General features: G+C 38.5%; 4 protein-coding genes across 5 annotated transcripts; 1 reads left to right on the plus strand and 3 right to left on the minus strand.

Moving 5' to 3' along the window:
• Positions 1-7,038, plus strand: LOC117793362 (retinoblastoma family protein). The gene is made up of 9 exons (XM_034633671.1): positions 1-671; positions 1,294-1,433; positions 1,514-1,705; positions 2,282-2,621; positions 2,699-3,039; positions 4,522-5,236; positions 5,378-5,587; positions 6,163-6,321; positions 6,859-7,038. Exons 1-9 carry the CDS (start codon positions 480-482, stop codon positions 6,982-6,984), a joined length of 2,415 nt encoding a protein of 804 aa, XP_034489562.1. The 5' UTR covers positions 1-479; the 3' UTR covers positions 6,985-7,038.
• A 2,044-nt stretch (positions 7,039-9,082) lies between these two features.
• LOC117793493 (HEAT repeat-containing protein 6) lies at positions 9,083-12,658 on the minus strand. The gene has a single exon (XM_034633814.1). The coding sequence runs from the start codon at positions 12,583-12,585 to the stop codon at positions 9,166-9,168; it is 3,420 nt and encodes a 1,139-aa protein (XP_034489705.1). The 5' UTR covers positions 12,586-12,658; the 3' UTR covers positions 9,083-9,165.
• Positions 12,659-13,154: 496 nt separating this feature from the next.
• On the minus strand, positions 13,155-18,771 carry LOC117792633 (monocyte to macrophage differentiation factor). 2 transcript variants are annotated; one of them, XM_034632857.1, is made up of 5 exons: positions 18,640-18,771; positions 15,476-15,695; positions 15,213-15,403; positions 14,930-15,149; positions 13,155-14,854 (listed from the first exon to the last, which is right to left on the minus strand). In XM_034632857.1, the coding sequence occupies exons 2-5, from the start codon at positions 15,644-15,646 to the stop codon at positions 14,582-14,584; spliced, it is 855 nt and encodes a 284-aa protein (XP_034488748.1). In that variant the 5' UTR covers positions 15,647-15,695; positions 18,640-18,771; the 3' UTR covers positions 13,155-14,581. The 2 variants fall into 2 exon arrangements, with proteins under 2 accessions (XP_034488748.1, XP_034488740.1); XM_034632849.1 differs by lacking the exon at positions 18,640-18,771 and having other exon boundaries at positions 15,476-15,821.
• An 829-nt stretch (positions 18,772-19,600) lies between these two features.
• Positions 19,601-21,931, minus strand: LOC117792260 (diencephalon/mesencephalon homeobox protein 1-A). The gene is made up of 2 exons (XM_034632324.1): positions 21,716-21,931; positions 19,601-20,291 (listed from the first exon to the last, which is right to left on the minus strand). Exons 1-2 carry the CDS (start codon positions 21,920-21,922, stop codon positions 19,680-19,682), a joined length of 819 nt encoding a protein of 272 aa, XP_034488215.1. The 5' UTR covers positions 21,923-21,931; the 3' UTR covers positions 19,601-19,679.
• Between the last annotated feature and the right edge of the window lie 3,651 nt (positions 21,932-25,582).

Consider the following 25,582-nt stretch of genomic DNA (forward strand, 5'->3'; position numbering starts at 1 on the left):
ACCGTGACTTCCCGCCTTTTTATCGGGAGAAACAGTTGGGCGACACAATTATAATTAATACGTCGCAGTCGTTGCCGTGCATGCCTTTCAAATAACAACAAATAGCGAATAGTGAAAATTAGCAACAATAGAAGAACAAAAAACGAAGTTAAGGTCAAAATAAAATCACTGTGTAACCAAAATCGAACAAACTCAATGCGCCCGCAGCGCTGTGAAAAAGTGAAAAGTTCAGTCGTTGACGTTTCGTCTTTGTTGTTGTTGTTGCTGCAATCGCGCGCTCATTTACAGAGCTGAACCCCCGCGGCCGCGCCCGCTGCCGCCGCTGCTGCTGCTGCTGTCGCCGTCAGCAGCAACGTTATAAATTCTAGCCAAAATATAGTGAATACATTTTTTTTTATTTAATATTTTTGTTGCATTGTATTGCGTTTTGCATACGAAATTGAAGACAGAGCAACGAGAACAACACCGGCAGCAACAAAATGAGCAACGATGTGCAAGAACAAGAGGTGGGCGCCGAAGTTGTCACCAGCGCCAGCGCCTCCATCGATGATGGCCAAGAGAGTTTGCGCTGCAAATTTGAGAATCTATGCCGTGATCTGAACATGGACAGCATGACCGAGGAGGAGGCCTTGAAAAAGCTCAACGAAGTGCTGCAGCATTATTCTCTAGAGGTACGTTGTCGTAATGTGTGTACAGATGCCAGTGTTGCCAACTCTTGAGAAACAACAAAAAAGGCTAATTTTAGCGGGCACTAGCGAATATCTTTCTATATTAAAACACCGAAGATGTAATACCCTTGCTGTCAAATTTCTAACCACTTGTTGCATTTTATAAAACTTCCCAAAAATATCCTATATTCTCTCGAAGTACATCCGTAACATGAAATGTAAAGCTAACACATTTTCTAAGATATTTGAACGTAATAAATAGAAATTAGGTCCAGTCTATAATCTGTTGAGTATATTTTTACATTCGCTTAAATTCTATTAAAATCACTGAATCGTTAATGTTCATTTAAAAATAGAAAGAAAAAAAAATCATTTTTGCATTTGACATTAATTTCTATGTGACCTTAACTTGACATTGCACATGGTCATACCTAAAAATGCATTTTGTAAAAATAAAAAAAAATAGTGAAAATACATTTAGTAAAAGTCAAAATTTGCAATGTCTGTGGTTCTGGAGCAAGTGCCACATTTGACGGGAAAAAAAGCTATTGTGGCAACACTGATAAATAATTGCATATGTGTGTGTACTAAATGTGCATTTGCATCTGTGTGCGTGTCGTTGCAGGGGGAGATCATGCACTGGGTTTGTTGTGCTCTATATGCGGCATGCCGTCAATCGACCACGCCCACGGTGGGTGGCCAGGATACCGTTGTAATGGGCAATTGTGTGCCATTAAACAATTTGCTGCGCAGCTGTCAAATGAGGTATGTTCCCCACTTTTATTCCATATGAAATCCACATACTCATCTCTCTTAACCGCTCGGTCTCTCTCGCTCTTTTGCAGCATCTACGAGTTCAAAAAGAAGATCAAACTGTGGTGCGACATGGCCAATCTGCCGCAGGATTTTATACAACAAATTGAGGAATTGGAGCGCAAATTCAGCATCACATTCACGCTCTACAAAAAGTATCGGGTAATCTTCGATCAGGTCTTTTTGTGTCCGCCCAACGAGAAGAAACACTCGAAATATTACAGGTGCGTCCACTTAAATATGTCTCTGCATATTCAGCAAAATTTCAACTGCGCTCAACATTTTCAAATTTAAGAAACACATATTATTATTTTGAGCATAAAAATGTTGCTAATTTTAACAAGTTACATTTGAATTAATTTATCATGATAAACAAAACTTGCTTTTATTCATTACAATTTTCTTGTTCAAGAGGATGATCTTGCATTTTAACGATTATTAAATAAAATCCGTCAATAACAAAATATCTAAACAAAATGCAAAGAAAACGCTTTAATCTTAATAAATTTGTTTGATACATTTTTTTAAACATTTAAATGCATTAATATAGATCGGTTGTAAGTAAGATTAAGAAACTGCAAAAACAAGCATATGTTTCAAAATGACAATTGTCAATAGAATTCCGAAATTAATTACTTTTAAATATTATGATATATTTCACAGATTTTTTGCATTTCTTCATTTTGAGTAAAAATACTGGCATCAAGAAATTTAAAAATTAAATAACTTAAATTCCCTATATCTACCTATTAAATACATTTATGTTAATTACAACTTTTTGGTGTAATTCCTTTTTACAGCATTAAATGTCCATACATCAAGCTGGACGATATTTGTTGGCGTTTATTTTTGTGCGCCAAAAATCAGAAGCCAATAACAACGCTTGATTTGGTCACATCGTATAATTTAATGATGTGCTGCATTGATCTCATCTTTGCCAATGTGCTGGCCGAGAAACGTACTGATCTCATCAATCCGAGCTTCGAGGGATTGCCATCAAACTGGAATGCGGCGGACTTTGATGAAACCCAAGCCCGCAATCATTGTATACTCAAATACTTTTGCGAGATGACGGACGAGGCGAAAGCCTTGAAGGCGACCGTCTTTAGCAAGATCATGCATAGTTTCTTTCAAAAGAACGTAAGCAGTTGCATTCTCTGATCATCTCTTATTTGTCTTTTTTGATAATTATTAAATTATCTTTTTTTTTTTTGCAGACCATTTTTGGTAAAAAGGATACGCTGCTCGGCCTGGTGGCTAATGAGAACTTTGAGCGCAATCTGAAATCTCTCAACATTAGCTATGAGCAGTATGTGCTAAGCGTTGGCGAGTTCGATGAACGCATATTGGCCGCCTATCCCTTGGATGCCGGCGAGCATAGCAATCTAAATGAACAGGCATTGCGTCCACCAGTTACACCATTGACACGCAAACAGGATTTGCCCGCTCAGCCCGTGATGTCGGAGCAGAAATTCGAACCGGTCGCCAATGCCACCAACAATGTGAAAAAGCTGAGCGCCAACATCAGTCGCATCACTGAGCCCACCGACTTTGTCAAGTAATTCAAGTCCACTATCATTTCATTTCTATCTTATTATTGTATATACATTTGTTTAGAGTCAAAAAATTATGTACTTTCGCATATTTTAATACGTTTTGCAATTGAGACTAAGAAAGAGTATTGTCTGCATATTATGTATATACTTACATGTATTTTAAACATACAAACTCGTGTTATTTAATTTATGTATCATTTGATTGCCAATTTTCGTGTTTTTTTTTTTATTAATTTATATTTTTATTTAAAATTTTTCTTTTCAACTATATTTTGTTCGTCACAAAATTGGATATCAGAAAATTTTGGGGCTAGAATATGCTTTCGTTACTAGACCTTTTACCTCGTGTAGAGGTTTTTCTTGTGTGATATAGAGGAGTCATTTTTTTCATCAAGTGATTTGTTAATTTTGTTCGTCACTAAATTGAATATCAGAATTTTTGGCCTAGAATATGCTTTTGTTACTAGACCTTTTAACTCGTGATATCAGAAATTTTTGAAATTTCTTTTGCTTTTGACATTGTAACTTGTTAGTAATAATAAAGAGAAAAAGAACACATAAATTTAATATGCGTTGCAGAAAGACACAACTAGGTAAATTATTTAAGCTAGTTTAAGTCCGCATTGTCAGAAAAAAAAAACTATGGCAACACTACGTATTTCTGTAACAAAACTGTCTGGCAACACTGGTTATTTGTGCAACGCAAAAGCTGTCAGCTACACTCTCAAGCTACGCCTTTGCTGTTGCTGTTCTCTTTCAAATCAAATTAAAATGAGGGACCGTAAATAATGATTTTTTTTTTTAAATACAAAAATGACTCGATAATCATTATTTTTGAGTTTTATTTTTTTGATCAAAAGTAATGATTATTGGTAAAGAAAATCGTAAAAATCGTTATATAATACTAAAGAGTGATTTTTAAAACAAAACTTATATTGATTACGGTCCCTGATTAAAATGTATATATTCAGTTGACAGGCCATATCATCAGCCAAAATGTATGTATCTTATACCAACACGCGAAATTTTACGTACTACAACATATTGAAAATACATAAAAATCATTAGCGCCGTTTTGTCATAAACGGAATAAATCACCATCATTACATCTACGACTTTTTTTTGAGCGCTTTGATGCAAACAGACAAACAAACAGACAGACAAGCAAACTGACTTTTCATTTAATTTTAAAAAGTCCACTAAAAATTTTAAATTTAATTATCTTTTGAACAATCGACGCGTATTTTTGATAAATAACGATTTTTACAAAAATGACTCAACGGCCCTCTCTTTCTCTGAACACTTGTACTTCTAACTACTCTTTGCATGAATCTTTTTGAGTACTTTGCACCTTGTTCTTTAAAAAAATATACTTTAAATTTATTAATATACAAACATACTAAGGATTCAAATTAAACTAGCTATTAATATTGATCATGATTAATCAATGACCTCATGCTCTTCTATTTTTTGTTGCATTGTAGGAAAGCCGGCGAGGAACCAATTGCCAAGATGCTCTCCATTATTGCACAAAAGGAACAAGCGTTTTTGATTGAGTATCCGATGCGTAGCGAGGCCGAGAATCGCTTTCGTTTGGCCAAATCACTATTCTTCTATCTGGTGGATCTCATACTGCGCGCTGAGATTAAAAATAATCCCGATATTCTGCACAAGATCTCAAATAAATTTATTGTCACCTTGTTGGCCTGCTGCACAGAGCTGGTGCTCGAGGCCTACAACACAGAGCTTAAGTTTCCCTGGATTCTGGACTGTTTCAGTATTAATGCCTTTGAATTTCACAAGATCATTGAGATTGTTGTACGCCATGGCAGCCCCGATGGCTGGCTGACCCGCAGTCTGGTCAAGCATCTCAATTCCATTGAGGAGACGTGTCTCGAAAGTTTGGCATGGAAAAGTTCATCGCCAGCCTGGGGTATCATTGGGAATACACCGCAACCGCTGCCCACCTGTAAGGAGGTGAACAAGGATAAGGCTGCCGGTGTGCAGATCTTTCTGCGCAAAGTCTATCTATTGGGATGGCTGCGCATCTCCAAGATGTGTGCCGAGCTAAATCTGAGCGAGAAGAAACCCGACAAGATCTGGACAATATTCGAGCATTCGATAACACACAAAACTTACTTAATGCAGGATCGACATCTCGATCAAATCATTATGTGTGCAATATATATTTATATTAGAGTAAGTAATGTCTATATTACATAATTATACCTCTCTCTCTCTCTCTCTCTCTCTCTCTCTGTCTGTCTGCCTTTCTCTTTCCATCACTGATTAAATGAATTGCTGCACTCTTCACATCTATGTTTCCTTCTCTCTTTGCAGGTTACTAAAATGGAGGAGCCAAAATTCATTGACATTATGCGTGCCTACCGCAATCAGCCGCAGGCGGTTAATAGTGTCTATCGGGAGGTGTACATTAACACCAAAAAGGATGGTGAACGCGACTACAGAGATATTATTCACTTCTACAATTACACATATGTCCCAAAGATGACAGAGTTCTGCATCAAATATCTTGAAGAGACAGCGGATGTAAGTAAACCGATCAAATATACATACAATATGTCTTAAAATCAGGGAATAATGCCGAAACGGTTTACCGAAACTAAACGTTTCATTTATATTACCGGAACCATAACCGAAATAAATTCTTTTTTTAAGAACCGAATACCGAGACGCTTGTACCGCTACGGTTCCAGTCAATTATTTTAAATATTGTTTTTTTATTTGATTTTCTTTATATTAAAAAATAACTGAAAAGTTCAGTTTGATCTTGATAAGATACAAAATTTCTGCTAATATATCCCAAAATCGTGCCAAATTGGACAGTAATTTTGAAGTTGCTAAATCCAAAGTCTGACCAACTTCAAATGGTCATAACTTTCTTAAAACTCAACCGATTTTCAAGAAGAATGTAATTTTTATTATGATTTGTCCTCTTAATTAATTGTTGCATTTGGTCAAAAATAAAATAATGAGATCCATTGGGTGCAACTATTTTTAAAAATTATTAAAACAAATATTTTTTCTGTTACTTTTTTTACTTGAAATAATGAAAACAATATTGTTAATGCAATTTTTTAATTTCCATTTCGTTTTGATTATAGAATGTAAATCTGCTGCTCTCGCCGCATCCCATAGAGCGCACAGTGCTGCCCAAGAAGCTAATACACAATCACTCACTCTTTGTCACAAATATGCAAAAGAATGAGAAACAAAATTCGCCAGATGAGATTGTCTTCATCTTTAACAGCAGTCCAGCCAAGGTAAGTTTAATACGAGCGTGTGTATCAAGTCATTTCCCTCAGTAAAAAAACTCAAAATTTTTGAAAATTTATTTTAAGACTTCCTTGGGGAAACAATCGTTAAATTTATATAATATGTACACTACAAATAGTTAACAGCAGGATAATAAATCAGATCCACTTGAATCCTCTGCATATAAGATGTAGTGGGTAAGATCTTCCAAATTTTTTTACGATTTCGTATCGGCGAGGAGATTAATGGTCACTTTTTTTATCGGAAATAAATTTACTTTTGAACATAATCATTCTTTAGAGACGAACGGTCGTCCAACCTTTTTATGTTAACCAATTTATTAAATTTACCAAGAAAAAAATGTTCAAAGTTGTGCACGATAAAATAAAATAAGTCAGTGTGACAGTACGTCATGAAAATTAATCAGTTATCAGTTAATTAATAAAAAAAAATTTGCGTTTTTTTACTCAGGTCAATGGCTTATTTCAAGAGGTACCACTTTAATCTTTAAAGCTTTAACTTACTCGATTTCTATTTGTTTTTAGCAATTGGAGGACATGAACAAAGTTGTACGTGGAACCGGCAAACGTATGCTGCGCTTTGAAAATGATCCTGGCCTGGCTATTGTGGAACCGAAGCGAAACATGCGCGATCAGCAGCCGCAGCGTTGAATGCAAATATATAGGCAATAGACAATACAAATACAGGCCGGAGAAGCAGAAGCAGAAGAAGTAGAAGAAGGAACCAAGGCCTGGGGAGGGCGGGGCGGGGTGAACATTATGGGGGACCGAGGGGGACAACAAAGAGGCGGGGGATGTGGACAGCGAGACGAATTAATATATATGATGGTGCAAGAAAAGATGACTTTGACTTAAAGCTCGACTTGGCACATGGAATATGTATATTAAATCTGATGATGCTGGACAACGTATGGCAACTGCCACGTGGCATATGCAATCTTATTTTTATGGACAGCGGCGAGCGCTTATCATTTTACTTATTGTTTAACTCTCTTTTGTTTTTTTAGTATCTTCTTTTATATCTTTTTTTTTAATAACTTTTAGTCTGCCATTTTAATTTAACAACAACCACAAGAAACGAAAACAAAAACACAAGTTAGCAACTTTTATATATATATATATGTTTTAATGCAAGTCAAGCAAATATTTACATGATTATACATAAATGATATAAACAGATATATGTATTATATCCCCATACTAATACTTAGCATAGATTTTGAAACAACTTTGGCTGGAAAACAAAACCCAAACAAACAAACAAACAACAAAAAAATGTAATATTTTTGAACAGCTTTTTAGTTGACAGACAAAAAAAAAAAACAATCAGCATAGTTTAAGCCAGCAATAACAACATAACTAACAACAACAAAAACAATTAGAACAAGTAGTAGAGCACTCTATATAATTGTATAAATAAATAGTTTATGCATCTCTAATAAACAAAATTCTGTAAACATTTTAAACTGCTGTTGGTCTTCGTCTTGAAACTCGATTAAGAAATTCTGCATAAATTGTATATAAACAGTGTAAAACAACAATCGTTTATGGTGTTATCCAATACAAGGAGGAGCTATTTCGCACAGTGGGACAATCTCTGATTTTGCTGTACAAAAATCATATCTTTTGAACCAATAAAGATATAAAATGAAAGTTTGCACTGTGTGATAGGCCTACTGGTTGATTCAGGATTTTCGATCAAAGTTGAAAAATATTTTCCGTTCATATTTACATGTAAAATTTAAAAAAAAATCTTGTTTTTGTACAAATTTTAATCTTTCATCCATTTAACAGCATTGTTTATTATATAAAAAAGTATTATTACGCTTATTATCTTTTGGATTTGTAATCTGATGATGATTTTTTCTATCGAACACATTTATTACTTTCACAATCACTTTCATCGAAAAAATAATTTGAATACCGCCCCCACCCCTTTTGTCCCACTGTGTGTGCACTACACACAGCATCAGTGTTGCCAGAATCTCCAAAGCAAAAATTGCTAGATTTGGAAAAAAATTTGCTAAAAATTATGTGAAAATTGCCAAAAAAAAATTCTAAATCATTAAAATGTTCGTTTTCAACAAATATATGTATGAATTTAAGAAAAAAAAAATTGAAACTGAAATTGAAAATACTTAAATTGAAAAGTAACATGATTTCAAAATTTAAGCAATTATATTAACATTTAACTAAAGAATACTTATAATGCTATCTAAGCATTAAGCTTCACTTAAAGCAGTGTATTATAGTACTACTCATTGCCAGTAATTTCTTTCAAGTACAAAATTGCTTCTAAATTTTTGGCATTTTAACCCAATCACAAAACACAGCAAAAAAATGCGCATACACTTTCAAGTTGTTCATATAATCGAACTACTATATAAAATACAATTTCAAAAAAGTATAAAAAAAAGTCAAAAATGCTAAAGAAAAATGAAATAATGCTAGAAAATTTAAAAACTGCTAGATATGTGGCTAATAGCATTTTTGAAAAACAAAGTTGCAAATTTTATTTAAAAGTTGCTAGATATAGCAACTAAATTGAGAACTGGCAGCACTGCACAGCATATGCTCTGCTTCGAGTCGAGTCGCTGAACACAAATATTTAATGAGCCTGCTTGCAGTAATACATTAAAGTTAAAGGATTACATTACTCAGGTCAAATTCTGTTCAAGAAATTGACTCGAAGTATCTGATCTGTGGATGACCAAGATGCAAGATAGAATAGAGTAAATGTAAATGACAATTTAAATGTGTTATAGTAATGCATTTATTTTCAATAATTTGAAAGAACAACGAAGAACATGAACTTGGTGTTGGTGATGAGTGTTAACTCTCCAGACGCAGTGCATCGGCGAGGAATGTGAGTGCATTGCGCTGTTCGGCCGTGAGATTGTTGGCCGCCAAACGTTGTTGCAACAACGAGCCGCAGGTGAAGAGTGGCGCCGCCTGTTCGGGTACAATGCGATAGGCGACACGCCGCCAAGTGGCGCTGACCACATCCAGTTGGGACTCGAGGGCAGCACGGCAGGGCGACAGATCGTCGGGTCGAGCACGTGCCAGCATATGGGCCATGGCCAGGCAGAGCTGCTGCTGCAAGCCATCGCGATGGTTGTACTCCTCGAAGGTGTCCAGCGCATTGGAGCGCTCGATGGCCGCCAGAAGGGATCGCCACATGGTGGCATAGTGTACACCAAAATCAGCACGCTGCTCAATCTGCAGCAGGACGGCGGTGGCATTGATGCGCACCTTGAAATTGGCATGTTGCACAATCAGCTGACTGAGCGTGGCATAGAGTGTGACCGCCAAGCTGGCGCTCGAGGAGAACAGCGAACGATTGCGCACCAGATTGCCAATGGCATAGCAGGCATTCCACTTGACCTTGGCACTGCCCGCCGCGCGTACACAATCCAACAGCCTGGACATGGCGCGTTGCATCAATCCGTGCTCATCGGGGGGCAGCAGACGCAGCAGATTGCCCAAGGCACGCACCGCATTCGCACGCACCTTGTCATGGTCGCTGCAGGCGACAACCGCCGCCTCGATTAACCGACTGAGCAGCGTCTGTGAGATGCGCTCCTGTTCCTGTCCCTGCTCCTGTTCCCGCTCCTCCTCCGGCTGCTGCTCCGTCGTTGTCGTCGTCGGACTGGGCGCCACCAAAGCATCACTGATGTTACCCAGCGCCCAGGCCGCCTTGATCCTCACCGCCAGCTGATTGTCCGCGATGAGACGCAACGCCAGCTCCGCTGTATGCTCCACAAACACCAGATCCGAGCGCAGTGTGGGATGCAGCACATAGACGGCGAGAGCACGCAACGCGGCGGCACGCACCAGATGATCGCCGGCATCGTCGCTGCTGCAGCCGAGCAGGAAGGCCAGGAGTCCATTGCGCTGGGCCTGCGGCAGGCGCTCGAAGCTGTAGACGCCCATGTTGGACAGGGCATCGCAGAGGGCGCTCTTCAGGATGGGCGTGCCCGCATCCATGTGGGCCACATAGATGGCCTGCAGCATGCGCAGCCAGAAACCCAGATGCTGTTGCTGCAACTGGGCATCGGAGTCGTCGGGTTGCTCCGCGGCATGACGTGCCATCTGGAAGCCAACGGCGTCCAGGCAACGTGCCCCATAGAGACGCACATCAAGGGAGGCATCCTCCAAGGCAGTGCAGAGCACCGAGGACAGACGCGACAGATGGTCACGCAACAGGGCGAAGTGTGTGGACATGGCCAGGATGACCTGGAGGCACTCGACTCGCAGCGGCGATGGCGACGCACTTGCCGGACAGTCCAGATAGCGGAGCACGAGACGCAGCAGCCAGGAGTTGCGCGGTATGCGAGATTCCTCCGTTACCACCGGTTGTAGCTGCTGCTCCTGATCTTCCTCCTCCGCCTCCTCCTCTTCGTCGGAGTCACAGAGCTGCTGAAATTGTTGCTCCTCCTGCTGCTTGGATTTGGCTGTGGCTTGGACAGCGCGTCGTTCGCTTATGGGCAAACCGACGGCACAGGCCATCTCCTGGGTGAGTCTGGGCGTCGCCAGCAGCATCTCCATGACCAGCAAGGCGGACACCTTGACACCGGTGTCCACATGCCTGGCCAGCTTCTTCACATGCGGCACAAACTCGTAGACAAAGCCCATTTGCAGCTGGTCAAAGGGTGTGGCCTGCACCAGCACCGCCAGACACTTGAGGCACTGCGTCAGCACGGGCGGCGCATACTCCCGCTCCAGGATGGCCGTCAGCTGGCGATACGCCTCCAGCACGCTGCTGGCCAGGCTCATCGCAAATGGCGTGTAATTACTGGGAGCTGATGTGGAGCTGGCCTGGCTGAGATACGGCTTGGAGCCATAGAGCAGCTGGGCAGCCAGTTGCAGTGCCTGGGCGCGACAACGCACATTGCCATCGCTGGCGCCAATATGCAGCAGATGATCCTGCTCCTCGACTCCGCCTCCACCTGCAACTGCATCTCCTCCTCCTGCTCGTCCTCCTCCTGCACTGGGAAACAGCGCATGCCAATAGCCATAGAGGGAGCGTCTTGGCAGCTGCTTGGTCACTGCGCCGAGCAGCTGCAGCGCCGCCAAGCGCACCTTGACCTGGCACTGACGCTGCTGCTTCAATCCCGCCAGCTGCTGTCCAGCACCATCGGAGGTGGGAGTGCAGCCACCCTCGGAGTCGCCGCTGGCCATGCGACAATCGTTGTCCAGCAGCAGCAACTGCATGCGATCTTCATTGCCAGTGGCTGCAGTTGCTCCCTGGACATTGGCATTGGCATTGCCATTGGCATTGGCATTGTTGCGCTGCTTGGTCAGGGAACGCATCTTGCGGGACTTGACCCGACGACCGGCGGCAGCTGCCTTGTGATTGCTGGCACTGGACATGTCCACCTCCTCCTCCTGGCCATAGGCAGCCGCTTGCTGGGCAGGCTGCACTCGATGTGGCACCTGGACAGATGCAGTTGTTGTTGCTGTTGTCCGATTACGCACATAGGCGAGTGCCAGGCCAATCAGCTCGGGTGCATGCTCCTGGGCATAGTCCGCATGCTGTGTGGCAATCTTCTGGAGCAGCTGCAGCGAATGCGCCACCAGCAGTGTCAACTGATCCAGCTTGGCTGTCGTCAATGACATTCTCGTCCAGCGTGCATCGTAGTGTGACTGTAGCAGCGTATTGGCCAGTTGGCTGCACAGCTGCAACTCCTGCTCCTCCTTGAGCTCCGTGCCCAGCAACGTGTCCTGGCAGAGCATCAGCAGCAGCGCCGCCTCCACACCGACGGGCATTGGAATGGCCGCCAAGCGTGGAAAGTGCACAAGTGCCCGCTGCGCTGGCAGAGCTTCCAGCAGCGACAACAGACAACGCAGTGCATCCACCTCGACAGTTGCCTGTTGTTGTTCCACGCGCTGCAGCAACCATTCGAGCAGCGGCTCTGTGTCGCCCAGCAGCTGCCTCCGACTAAGCAGCAACTCGTGCAGCCAGAGGAGCCAAGCATTCAGATTCAATGACTCATCACCCTTACTGCCATTCCGACTCCCACTCCCACTCCCACCTGCGTCCACTCGTGCCGCCTCTGTCAGCAGCTCTGCCAGCTGCGACGCCGTGTTGTTGTTGTTGACGCCATCTGGTTTGCCAGATGTCTGGATTTCGATGTCGCGCAGGAATTGCAACTGGAGCTCAATGTGTGCGTTGTCCGCTGTGCGAGAACTGCGCACCCGCGTATTTATTGTTTGTATAAGCACATCATAGGCTCTCTTCTCCTTTTCCATTAAATAATAAAGTTGTGCTCGCTCCGATAAATAAAAAATTTTTTGTTGTAACTGTTTTTGAAGACGCTGCCACCTGGCAGATAAAAGCTGCCATTTATCTTAACGTTGCCAGATCTAGAAATCTGATCTGGATCATTTTAAGCGGTTAACTCATTTTTGCGCTTGTCAACTTGGCGCCATTTTTGAATTGCGTTTATATCAATATTGGAAAGAAGCTTATATATGTTTATATATATTATATATATATATAGTATATATATACATGTAGAATAGTTATTTGAAATTAATAAATCTGTTTACATGGTATATTCTTTGTATTGTATAGCTTAAAGATATACCTATATAAATATAAAACGGTATCCGTATTTTCATAGTCGTAAAAGTAGTATGGAAATAAGTTGTCAATGTTACTTCTCTTATGCTGTATGCGAGTTTTCGTTGTAATATCATTAGCTCAGTAATATTCCAAGAGTGGATTTCCCAAAGACTGTCAAAAATTAGTTTGGACGAATTGAATTATTTATTTTGAGTCATAATAAATAAATGCACCAATTTTCCAAAGGGGGGAATTCATTTTTCGATAGACATGTGTCGATTTATTTCAGGCAAAGATCTTTGAAAATAAGTTTGAAGCAAATCAAATGAAAAACAATAATTTGACATACAACAGTTTTCAACTGATTTCCCTCTTGCATTGGGAATTTGTCAGTCAGCACAAAGAGTTTTATATCTAGAGACAATAGTATATATGATTTGATGTAATGTATAATTATCATTTCATATTCTTAGATTATATAAATTCTGCTCGGCACACATTTATTGTAAATATAATAATAATCAAACCATATCGAGATTTCCAAAGCAGGCGTAAAACAATTTTGTATACAAATGAAGAGTTTTATTACTCACGAACCAATGCTTGTTGATTTTTCGTATATCACTCACAATCATCATCATCCTTATCATCATAATCATCGTCATTGGCTGGGCTGACATAATTAATCCCTGAGCAATTGCACAATTAGTGAATAATACACTGAACAACAGACCAACAGCTTGCATCAATTATTGGTTCGTGATCGGTTTCTATTATTAAACTAATCCTATATGTTTATATGTTATATATAAATTTATTTATATACATATCTATATCTACTAATGTGTATACAATGTTTTTAGGCGGGCTTCTAGTGTTTTGAAAGGCGTCGAATTTCATCGTCATGTTATTATATTTTCTTTTCGTATGTACAATTCTCTAAATTCCTTAAAAAAAAAACACATTGCCAAATGTGAGCATGTTAGTATGTATATCGTATCGTATTATAAACCTATCATTATTAAGAAATCTATAGTAGTACTAGGTATATATATATTTTGGTTGTTTGGTCTACATAAAACAAGGACCAGCATGGATACCATATACAAACATAAGTATATGAACTGAGAGAATTCGTTTTTTTTTTTTGTTTTTTTTTAATCTTTGGCAAGACCGCAGATATTGATCACAAGAAATGTTTTCTTTATCGATTATGTCAATAAACAATTAGCGCTACCGTTACCGTTAGTTTCTCTTATCTTGAACTAACAAATTGATCTAATTAACTACATTTATATGATTACAACTATGGTAGATAAATCCGTATGAAGAACTCAAGCAACATATACATATACAAATAAATTCGATAAATTAAATACTCTACTTTTTTGTTTTACAAAATTTGGCTAATCTGGGAGTAGTAGAACCTATCATGGGTGGTACGGAAGGAATACATTTTGACTGGCTGACTTGAAACGAATTACAAATTAAAATAGTAATAAGTATTCTCGTGTTAAATCATTTTGTGGGCTTGGATGGTGGGAGGTCATACGTTAATTTTTTATGGTCTCCAGGCTCAGTTAAGTACACAAAACTGTTGGTGTTGTTGTCGTTGGAAGGTAGGAAGGAAGGAAGAAGGGGTCCATTGGCCACATGACGACTACAGGCTACTTGGCAATATTAGTTGGCGTCATTTGGATATAGATTGACTAAAATTGCATAGTAATGACAGCCGGCGGCGAGTACCACAAACAGATGCCAAATGGCATGGGCCATTGGAATTAGGCCGTCGGATTTAAAGAACACAATGCCCAATATGTAGAAGGCTCCGCCGTATTTCAGCTGGATCATGCCATTGAAAACGTGTCCGGTTAACATTACCACCAGCGCCGGTCCCAGACCCATAACTATATAAAAGAACGTCTCCAGGCATTTGTAGCGTTCATGGTAAAGCTGTGTGTGTATGTGTGTAGACAAAGAGCATTAAAATGAGATAAAACTAATTGAATATGAAATCTTATATATTACCTGCTGATAGGCAATACCAAAGGCAGCCATTAGCCAAATGATCCATTCCATGCAAAAGAGTATGGTCGAATGATTTGTATTCTCCAGCGTTAGCCAGGGAAAGTATGAGCCGGCAATGAAGACATAAATCATGGCACGATCGCAGCGATGCAAAACGTTCTTTAGACCCTGATAAGTGTGCCAACCAAATGCGGGCCAAGACTTGTAGTTCTTGGGCGGCCTTAAAATGAAGAATTCAAGAAAATGTGAATATGCTAATGAATAATGAATTCATTGCACTTACTTGTGCTCGGCACAGTAGCAGGAGCAGTGAAAGAATGTGGAGACGGTGAAGAGCATACAGAGTGCAGTGCCATAGACCCATGAAACTAGATACTGGCTAGCGCTATTAGAGCGTTCAAATAGCTTAATGACCGCAAACACGGCTGGCACTATCCAAATGCCATGGGTTATCACATTGGCCACCTGCTCGATCTAGAAATATATATAAAAATATAGGTATATTATTTATATATATATATATATATATATATAGATTGAACTCACCTCTGTGGGTTGATAGGCACAGCCAGGTTTGGCTTTCGCATTCTTCCATTGAATGTTGCGCAGTTGGTGCTTAAGTTTGATATTCGATTGTATAATTGATGTCCAGACATGCCGGAATAGATTATCCAGAAATGAATATCTGTTTTGTATGTCCTGCACCAGAGATTTCATCGTCCTCGCCCAGCTAGCTCTTCAGCTGGCCCCCGAAGCACAAGCAAAACTGTCAATGATTATGACAAAAGCAAACTCGTTCAGCGATTATGTTCAAGAATTATTCATATATTGATCAATCGGTTGATTGATTACGTCTCAGTCGATAAACAACCACCGAACTACCGAACCACTCAACCACAGTGCCCTGTCAACCATTGTCATGTTCAGCAGCAGAAGCTGATAAAGTACGAGTAGCTAACCCGATTCCAATTTATGATGACCTAATAAATATATATATATTATAGTTTATTGGGCATATTTTTCTGTTTATTACTTGATTACTTTGATTGGCCGCGTTATCAGGCAACGGTTTGGACTTGATTCCGGATTAGTTAGACATATGTACGTACAAAACAGAAATACGACAGGTATTCAGTCTATGCTATGCCCGTCGGAACTATCTAATCCAAGTACTTAATTGATTTGTTTACAATGGGCTATTTTTAAATCATATGGCCGATCGGTTCGCAAAATACGTATATTTCCCTTTTTCTCTGCCAATTTTTGCAAATTTGTAACATTTGTAAGGTTAAAATTGATTAAAAAAATTTTTAAAGATTTTTAACAATTAGACATCAGTAAGTATTTTTCAAATTTGTCATAGTTTCATTTATTATGTAACGTCTTTTGGAAAACTAATAAGCTATATTTTAAGCCTATTTATTCTCATCATTTTGCTCTTATATTGTTTAAATTATGCCCATCTCTAAACAAATGCCCTATCCATCTCCCTCTCGCTCTCTTTGCTCTTCTTGTGTGTTTAAAAATCATTTGCAGTTTTGAAAGTACATACAGACGAGTGCAAAATAATAAGAACAGCATAATTTGCCCTCTTTTTATCTTATAATCAAAAAGGCGGGGACTAGGAATTGATTTCAGAACTATGGTTCCTTGGTAAAAACAACTTAGAATAGACCGTAGATTACGAATTTTTTGTGAAATAAAATCATTGCACCCTAATGTACATACATATGTACAAAAGATCTTATATTAAATATAAAGAAACTTTCTTATCAATTTTTAATAATATTAGCCCATCTGAAGATTATAAAAGCTGTATAAAAGCGGCTTATTTTGTTTTTTTTTTTCTTATATTCATTATTCTTCAGCACTTTCTGGTTCTAACATTTTTTTTTTTTCGTTCTTAACATCTCTTCAACGATGCTCCATTGGATTAAGGTCTGTCGATTGGGCCGTTCACTCACTATCATCCATATGAAAAGCTGTTCATTTTATTATGTGCAAGTACGCAGTTTACAGGATATAGTTGAACTGTAGTAGATTTATTTATTTATGACACCACTTGAATGCTAGCTTTTTGAATAATCCGCAATCCAAATTGCAGCATCCACCCCCTTTCCCCCTACACCTCTCACCGCCACCATCACAATAGCAATTCTGATATGCATTCTTGAGACAAGACTTAAAGCAACAGAGAAAGAGGGAGGGAGAATACTCGTAGCATGCATGCACATGACTTGAATACAATCAACGTTGTTGTTGTTGCTGTTGCTGTTATTATTGCTGTCATTTCTTATCAAGCCAACTAGAGAGACTTAATAAGGGCTCAAAGTCCAATCGAGCATTGGCGAAACGAAATGCCTTGTATCGAGAATACTACAGATTATATATATGTATTTGTATATAATATGTGCATACATACATATGGATGTAATACATATAACACACACAAAGGCGCCGCCTGGTCCAAGGTCAGTCGATGGCAGTGGCCTCCCGCTGGTACAGTTTGAATATTGTTAGACAACAATAACAATAACAACAAGAACAACAACTAGGTACAAATCAGCGTGGGCATCATTAGTTGTTGTTGTTTCCTCCTGACAGCTGTGCGTACACTTGCAATGATTACTCAGTTTATAAGGCAGCTAAACCTAATTAAATCAAACTCAGTTCGATCAGATAATTGTGTTCATACTCTCTTGTTATACTATATATAGCATATCTCAGTCATGTATGAGGACAGCTGATATTAACCACCCTTAACGAACAATAATTTAATAAAAAAACTGTTATTTTAAGATGGTTTCCTTAAAAAGTTTGTAACTTACGAGGTAAGGTTCTATCCATCGAATATGTGATTTAAGCCGAATAAAAAACATATTTTGCAAGTCCTTTCGCATATATCATGATGTTTGGTTTTGTTCTATTATATTATATTATACTTGCATTGTTAAGATAATATTTTTACTTTGCATGGACTCAACGCTTCATCTAATTAATACAAATAGAATAGATTAATATAAATTCGCAAAAGAACTACAAGCGTTTAACTCGATTTTAATGAAGCCTATTTAAGCTGTCGTGTAAACTTGGTAATTGATGATAACTCGCTGTGTTGCATTTGTGAGCCTCAGTTCGACATACTGTTTATGAATTATGCATAGTCACACACACACACACAAACAACACACTTAAATACATAGATAGGTATTTGCCTGTTTGCTTATTGACCCACCGGCTGTAGCGTCTGCCACCAAAAATCCATGACACCTGCCACCCGACCCCACCCCAGTTGCAATTCATTTGTATGCTAATCTGTATAAAAATAGACAGCGCACGTTGTAACGGTACTTGTTGTCAATGTCTTGTTATTGTTGTTGTTGCTTTGCTCATTGGTCATTGGGGGGATTGACAGACAAAGGTGGAAGCGTATATACGTCACGATTGTTTACATTACAACGCTTTAGTGGTTGCTGATAGCTTTTAATTCAATTTGTTTAGCGTCGATGTTATGTATTACTTGCACACACACAACCAAACACACACGCGTTAATGCCACACACACACACACACACATACACTCCTTACGCTTGCCCAACGACGACGCTTCCTTTTGCATTTTAATAATATCCATATATGTACATGTGTATAAAACATATTTAGCGCGCGCAAATAAAATTCATATACAAAGTTAAATAAATCAAGCTTACAGTATGTTATTGTTATTATGGACAGCACTAATTGTTGAGCCTTCAGAGCGCTGGACTTTATGCTGCGGCAGTCGTTCTTTCTGTTTGTTAACCGTAAATACATTTATGCTTTTATGCTTTTTCGTCGACGCGATAATAAATGCTATCGATGGCTAAGCTCCTCGATAACGAATTAATCAGTGCTTAGTATCGCCAATTAACATTGCAGCTCAAGAAAGTATTGCAATGCGATAGTTCAACTATCGAAGTGCTGTTAAACTTTATTTTATTGCCGCCAAGCCCAAACTTTAAAATATATGTCTGTATGCGTTCTGTAGCAAAAACATTGGCATTTAAAATGCGATTTTAAAAAGTCTGTTTCGAGTCTTTCTAGACCGTCACACAAGTGGGAATAAAAAAGAGCCATTTGAATATTGGTAGAATATATGCTATATATATATAACTGCAGCTGAAATAATCTGTGGAAATAAATTAATTAGTATTTTTTTTATTATGGATTCTTTCGTGCCTTATAGTCTCTCTTTCTTGAACAAAAACTCCACATTTACGAAATTTCGCTTTTCTCTGCTTTTTCCAAATCAAATTTAAACTCGAACGTTTGCCATTCGCATCGTAAAAAATGTACCAGTTTTTAAAAAAATACCAAAATTGTTATCGATGTTTAAGAAAATGTGATAGTGTCATAACCATTTTTAGCTGCTTTTATTGTGAAAATATACTTTAAGCTTGTTAATGTTGCTCTTACAGGTGAATAATTTTGAAAAATTAATGTTTTGCAGAAAAGAAGGAAAACAAGGGTCAAAAGATACTTGCCATTTAATATATCAGCACGGTCACACTGACCACACTGGAAAATGTAAAGTTAACGTAGTCTGTTAACTCTACAAATTATCGACTATCGACTCCAGACTAGCACTTACGCGCGCATTTGAGTTCAAACGTAAAAAGAAGGCGGAAACTATTTAGATTTTGTTTAAATTGCATTTGTATTTCTAAATCAAATTAAAGGAATAATGTGAACAGAAATGCACATCTTAGGTCTAGTGCACGCCATTTGAGCTCTGCGATTGTGTGGCAGCCAAAGCTGCCGCCTGTTGTTGTTGTTGCTGCTGCTGCTGCTGTTGCAATTTGGTGCTGTGTGAAAAATCTATGCAGGCACCCGAGGTAAGATCGATTTCCTCGGAATCAGATCCATCGGAGCCCTCATCAGAGTTGGGGGCCAAGGCAGACATGCCGCCCAAATCCAATTGTGAAACGCCATGTGCCGTCGTCTCCTTGTAGAGCTTCAGTTCTGTGTAGGTTTTCGATAGCTTATCATGTCCCGACTGCAAATGCGGCGGCTGTTGTTGTTGCTGGAAAGCTGGATGCATCATTGTGAAATTGGCAGGACTTTGTCCATTGCCCAGTGGCACATCCCCAACGCCCGCCTCATTGCCCAGTGAATCCTTCCCAGCGGTTGCACTGCCCGCCGATAGATTCTCCGGCATTTGATTGCTGCCAGTGCCAGTTGTTCCATTCGGCTGTCGATTCGCCCCTGAGCCGGCTATAACCGGGGGCGTGCCCAAACTGAGGCAACGCATCCGCCAGGCATCTTGCAACAGCTGCAGACGCGCCTGCTTGCGCCACTTGGCGCGACGATTCTGAAACCATACCTGCAACAACAATAATTGAGTCAGTTATAGGACGAATACATATATAAAACGTGAGAATAATTGAGATATTTAAAAGTTTATATAGTATTTATATTTAAAAATGGTAAGTAACTAACAACAAATATTCATATTTGCCAAAACATTGAAAATATTTTATCATTTGAATATTTTAATATAAAATTAATTTTAATTTACTTAAAACAGCTATTTGTTCCACTTTTCACCTTGCCTGCATTTCAATGAACATTTGTATGGACTATTTTTTAGCTACTTCCTTTTAGGTGTTTTCATTGATTTTTGTTGAATTACAAGTAAATCATAAATCTATATCCAATATCAATAAAATTATTAATTTTTTGTTTGTTTGTTTTCTACAGTTTTGTATATGTTTTGTATAGTTAATAAATTCTTTTAAAATGTATTTATGCATTCGTATTCAATTCTAAAAATTATTTTAATAAAGTCAATAAATTTTACATTTCACTAAATCTCTCAACAATTTGTTTCACCATTTTAAAGTTTGATTGTAAGACGATTACTTACCCACCTGTATGTTAAATATATTTTTAGAAAATAAAACTCTAAAATGGACAAGTAATTGAATGTGAATAATCTAAATTATACATTTTTTTATTTGTGACTTCAATAGTTTAAAAATAGTTGAAAATGTTCTCGTACCCTGATAAACAGAACGGTTTCTAAAATGTAGAAAATTTGTCTTAAAAATGTTATTTTCAATATAAAACAACTTTAAAGTGAAAAAATATGAAGAATACTTTAATTAGTGCTCTTACAACTAAGGTGATTTCACTATTTTTGAGAATTTTCGGTTTTTGCCTCACACCTAATATTCTCCGTCTGGAAAAGAAAATTTATGGAATTGGTGAATAAACATTTTGAATGCTAAACTGATAAAACTTTAGGAATCTATTGATTAATAAATTCCCTTGAGTTTAGATTTTGCGTATCTTTTCTAGCTTTTCCAATTGTTTTTTTTTTTTAGAAAAAAACAAAACGTATGTAAAGTCTACTTTTTGGAGGTGAATGAAAATAAGTGTATCTAAGTAACATCCAAAAGTGGCTTTTGATTATTATTGACGAAATTCAGTACAGTATGGATTTGGGAACACAACTGAGAAGCTTGACTTGAGATTTTTAAATGCTTTTAATGCTTTGAGATACAAGGTTATAATTCACTTTGTCATAATTGAATCGATAATGGAATGCAGAACAAGCTTAAGAAGTTTTTTTTTAACCATTTAAGAAACTACGTAAACATTTAAAATTTTAAATTGAGCGTAGGATCCTTGAATAGCTTCGATAATATGTATGAAAATCGCATTTTTATTTGATTTGATTAGATTTTTTGTGGCGATAAGCGACTTTACATACATTCATCGCTGGGATTTAGCGCTGTGATTCACCTGGACGCGAGCCTCGCTGAGGCTGATGCGCAGCGCGACTTCCTCGCGCAGGAAGACATCCGGATAGTGGGTCTTCTGGAATAGTGCCTCCAGTTCCTGTAGCTGCTGTGGCGTGAACGTGGTGCGATTTCGGCGCTGTCTTCTACGGCCGAACATGTACTCCGTAAGGAGATCGCCCGGTAACGGCGATATAAATGGACCAGCCATTATTTAACTATTATTTTTTCACCTTTTTTTTTTTTAAATTACAGTACTTAAAAAAAAAATACCCACACACACTGATACAATTGGTGTACTAATTGTAAGATAATTGTTTCAAAAAAATTCGGAGCGCACGTTGGATGGCAACAGAGCCATAAGATTGGAAAAAAAATTGTATTCGACTTTTGACTTGCGAGCTGCGCGTTTCGCTAGCGACTGCGGAAGTGCAGGGATCGTCCTTTGGCTTTTATCCTGCAAGCGTCAGCATCGCTGCATCGGCCGAGTCAGCTAATGTCCCTGTATGTGTGTGTGTGCCACACTGCTGCTTTGTGTAGGTGTGTATGTGTGTAGCTGAGCCTATGACTCGTGGCATTCGTATTTGTGAGCTACATTTACATCTAGAAAATTTACAGTTTCATCTTTAAGCTAATTGACAGTTTATTTATAATATTTGCTGCTCGCTTTTAGGCAGCTACACAAAATGTGAAATTACATTAGCATAATTATGTTAATTGATGTTAACAGTGCAAATCTGATTAACATGTCGCCGTCTGGAAAACTATCTCGCTCTTGCGCTCGCTCTGTTATTAAATTCGCCGCTCGCCGTCTCGCTCTCAGCGGCAACCACTTAGAATGGCAGGTGACAAGGAGCGCGCGCAGACTCTGTTCGTTACGCTCGCTCATTCGTTCGTTCATTCGCTCTTTCGTTCGTTGTTGTAAACATAAACAAATATATCAGACAACAATATAAGTAGTACACACACACACTGATGTATGTATAGGGCTGAGTGCTCGGCTTTTAATGAGCACAGTCTCTCACACCCACACAGGCAGACACATGCTGAGGCGGCAGGCGCTGTTGTTGTTTTGCTTACTGCGTCGGGTTTTTATTGTTTTCTCGTTTTGACTTCGTTAAATTACGGCACAAGCACAAAAACCTCATAAACGTTGTTTCCTTTACGGAGGCGGATGTGGTAAACTATGAGCAGCACAGTGTGCCGATATATGCCAAAAAGTAGGCAATAGTTTCTTAATATTGAGAGTCAGCTTTAATTCTAAATATTGCTTTTGATAGTGAAATTCACATTTATTTCTATACATTTGAATATACAAATAATATACCTAATATTTTAAAATGAATGTTATGTAAATATTTTAATATATTTAAATATATTTCAAGTTTTTAGCTGAGATATTGACACAGACATTGAGATAATGTAGCCAAGATAAAAATATTGATTTGATTAAAAGTAACGTTTACTTATTCAAGTTTTGAAAACCTTTACACTATTTGAATAATCTATAGACGAATATGAAATATCTTTAAATATATAAGTTAGTATTAATATTAAATAATTAATAATAATTATATTTAATATATTATAATATATATATTAATATATTATATTAATATATTATATATTAACTTTTAATGTTAATTCATTATATAATTTTTGGTCTTATTTTTTTACCTAAATATTTTTTTATTGTAGACTGCTTTTAGTCGATTGAAAATATAAAGTAAATGTGACCAAATCTAATTGATTTTGCACCACTGTAGCGGGTTGTTTTGCGCACTGAATTGTTAACATGCACATGCATGTGCCCACATGTGAGAGCGTGTCTGTGTGTGTGTGTGTATGAGATGCACCTGTGAATAATAAAATTCAAATCACTTAATGCTGCCAACAGCAGCAGCGGCAGCGGCAGCAGCAGCAGCAACGACACCAGCGTCGTCAGCTAAACAATACGGCAACACCCCGTTCGCACACACACACACAAACACACACACACAAGCAAACATACACATGCAGACATGCAGCAGAGCGAGTGAGCGAGTGCAAGCGATAGAGGGAGTAAGCGTATTAAGGAAGAGAGTTGGCGGTGAGAAGGAGGAGTTGGCAAAGGCGCATAAAAATGAGGTTGCCACCACAGCTGGATGCTGGCTGACAACAATAACAATAACAACAATGCAGGCATGCATGTGAGAGTGTGTCTGTGAGTGTTTGTGTGTGTGTGTGTGTGGGCAAACAAATGAAGGGATGTAATTTTCTCATTTGCATGCATTGTTTTACTTGCTGTTGTTGTTGCTATTGTTGTTGTTGCTGTTTTTGTACTGTTCCCGTCGTTGTTGCTTGTGTTTTGCCTGCGCTTGCGCTAAAATTATATTTATTTATTAATACTGAGGCATAGGCGTGGCAGCTGCACGCCCCTCTCCTCTCCATCTCCACCTCCTTTCTTACATCTCCGCATTATGCTCGTGTTGTTGTTTTATTTCATTTGCTTCTTTTGCGCCGAAGCCAATCATAAACGAGCACAGCTGTGTGTGTGTATTTATATGTATGTATGTGTGTGTGTGTGTGCGAGGGTTGACCAACGAGATGAACGTCAACGTTGACAGCGTCTCATTGAAATTATGAAAATGATTTCATGTTGTTGCCTTTTGTCTTTTGGCGCTGTCAGTTCGCCCACGCCCCCGCCCCCTGCGCCCATGGTGCGCCATTTTTAATTTTGTAATTTGATGCCGTTGTCCTTGTTGTTGCTGTTGTTGTTGTTGCTGTTGTTGCTGTTGTTGTTGTGGCACTGTTGTTGCAACTGGAATTCATTAGGCAACGCGTTTCACCTGAGCTTCGTGCTGAGCATTTGCAAGCTGCCCTTCTCATCTCCTTCCTTCACCCCAATCTATGTGTGTGTGTGTGTGTGTGTCCATTGTTTTGTCGCGCTGATTGGTCTTTCACTTGCCACAAGTGCCGTTGTATGTGTGAGTGGGCTACTTTGTTGCGCTGTCTCGCTTGCACTTGCAGCTGCCACGCTGTTAATTATTTATTTTATCCAACTTTTGTTGTTGCTGTCCCTGCATTTTGATTAAATATGTTTACAACACGTGCACGCATACAAATGCAAGTTTGAACAAACAAAATGGCGTCGCGCCTGTAAAATTTCCATTGCATACCTTTGGGGTGCTGTAGTTGTAGGGGAAAAAAAGAAAAGAAAATAAACAGATTCAAGAAACGTATATCAAAGGTAAAACAACTATCTATAATTGATTAAACTAATTATAAGTATTGAAAATAAAGTACAAAATAGATATAAATAAATTAAATTAAAGTATTGAAAATAAAGTACATAATAGATATAAATAAATTAAAGATAATAATCGATTTTATAAAGATGTACGGATTATGATTACGACATACAGTTCTTGATATTTCTGTTTGTTTCTATAATTTACCAATTTATAAGTAATTCCAATATGTGAGAGAGTCTTTTTCTGTTCACTTTTTAATTTTTCAAACTCCACATTCCCGTCCAATTCAGTATGCTGCTGAAAACAAGCTATGCTTCAATATATCAAATTTTTTATATAACAAATAAATGTTAAGAATGACACCTCTCAGTTCTTTATAAATATTTAAAAAAAACATCAGCCGAAGCTTTTTCTTATAAAAATTTCTTATTTATACACTCTCAAATTTTTTTTTACATATTTCTTTCGATTTAATGGACGTTTACAGAAATAGTATATGTAAGTTTCAGTTGATCTTTCCTTCTAAGACAAAAACCAAGTATAAATCTATTAAACACAATCGATGCTCATTCCATGTCACAATCAAAATAAATTTTCCCGCCGAGACAACTGAAATTGCCAGGACCTTTGTCCTTATG

Source organism: Drosophila innubila, chromosome X (genome assembly GCF_004354385.1).
Source record: "Drosophila innubila isolate TH190305 chromosome X, UK_Dinn_1.0, whole genome shotgun sequence".
Taxonomy (NCBI): domain Eukaryota; kingdom Metazoa; phylum Arthropoda; class Insecta; order Diptera; family Drosophilidae; genus Drosophila; species Drosophila innubila.

Bases quoted from the DNA above. Each gene is read 5' to 3' on its own strand.
- LOC117793362 (XM_034633671.1), top strand. From the start codon at position 480: ATGAGCAACGATGTGCAAGAACAAGAGGTGGGCGCCGAAGTTGTCACC. The intron at 2,622-2,698 runs GTAAGCAGTTGC...TTTTTTTTGCAG, and splicing joins ATAGTTTCTTTCAAAAGAAC to ACCATTTTTGGTAAAAAGGA. The intron at 5,237-5,377 runs GTAAGTAATGTC...CTCTCTTTGCAG, and splicing joins CAATATATATTTATATTAGA to GTTACTAAAATGGAGGAGCC.
- LOC117793493 (XM_034633814.1), bottom strand. From the start codon at position 12,585: ATGGAAAAGGAGAAGAGAGCCTATGATGTGCTTATACAAACAATAAAT.
- LOC117792633 (XM_034632857.1), bottom strand. From the start codon at position 15,646: ATGAAATCTCTGGTGCAGGACATACAAAACAGATATTCATTTCTGGAT. The intron at 15,404-15,475 runs GTGAGTTCAATC...ATATATTTCTAG, and splicing joins GTGCCTATCAACCCACAGAG to ATCGAGCAGGTGGCCAATGT. The intron at 15,150-15,212 runs GTAAGTGCAATG...CTTCATTTTAAG, and splicing joins TGCTACTGTGCCGAGCACAA to GCCGCCCAAGAACTACAAGT.
- LOC117792260 (XM_034632324.1), bottom strand. From the start codon at position 21,922: ATGGCTGGTCCATTTATATCGCCGTTACCGGGCGATCTCCTTACGGAG. The intron at 20,292-21,715 runs GTGAATCACAGC...TTGTTGTTGCAG, and splicing joins TCAGCGAGGCTCGCGTCCAG to GTATGGTTTCAGAATCGTCG.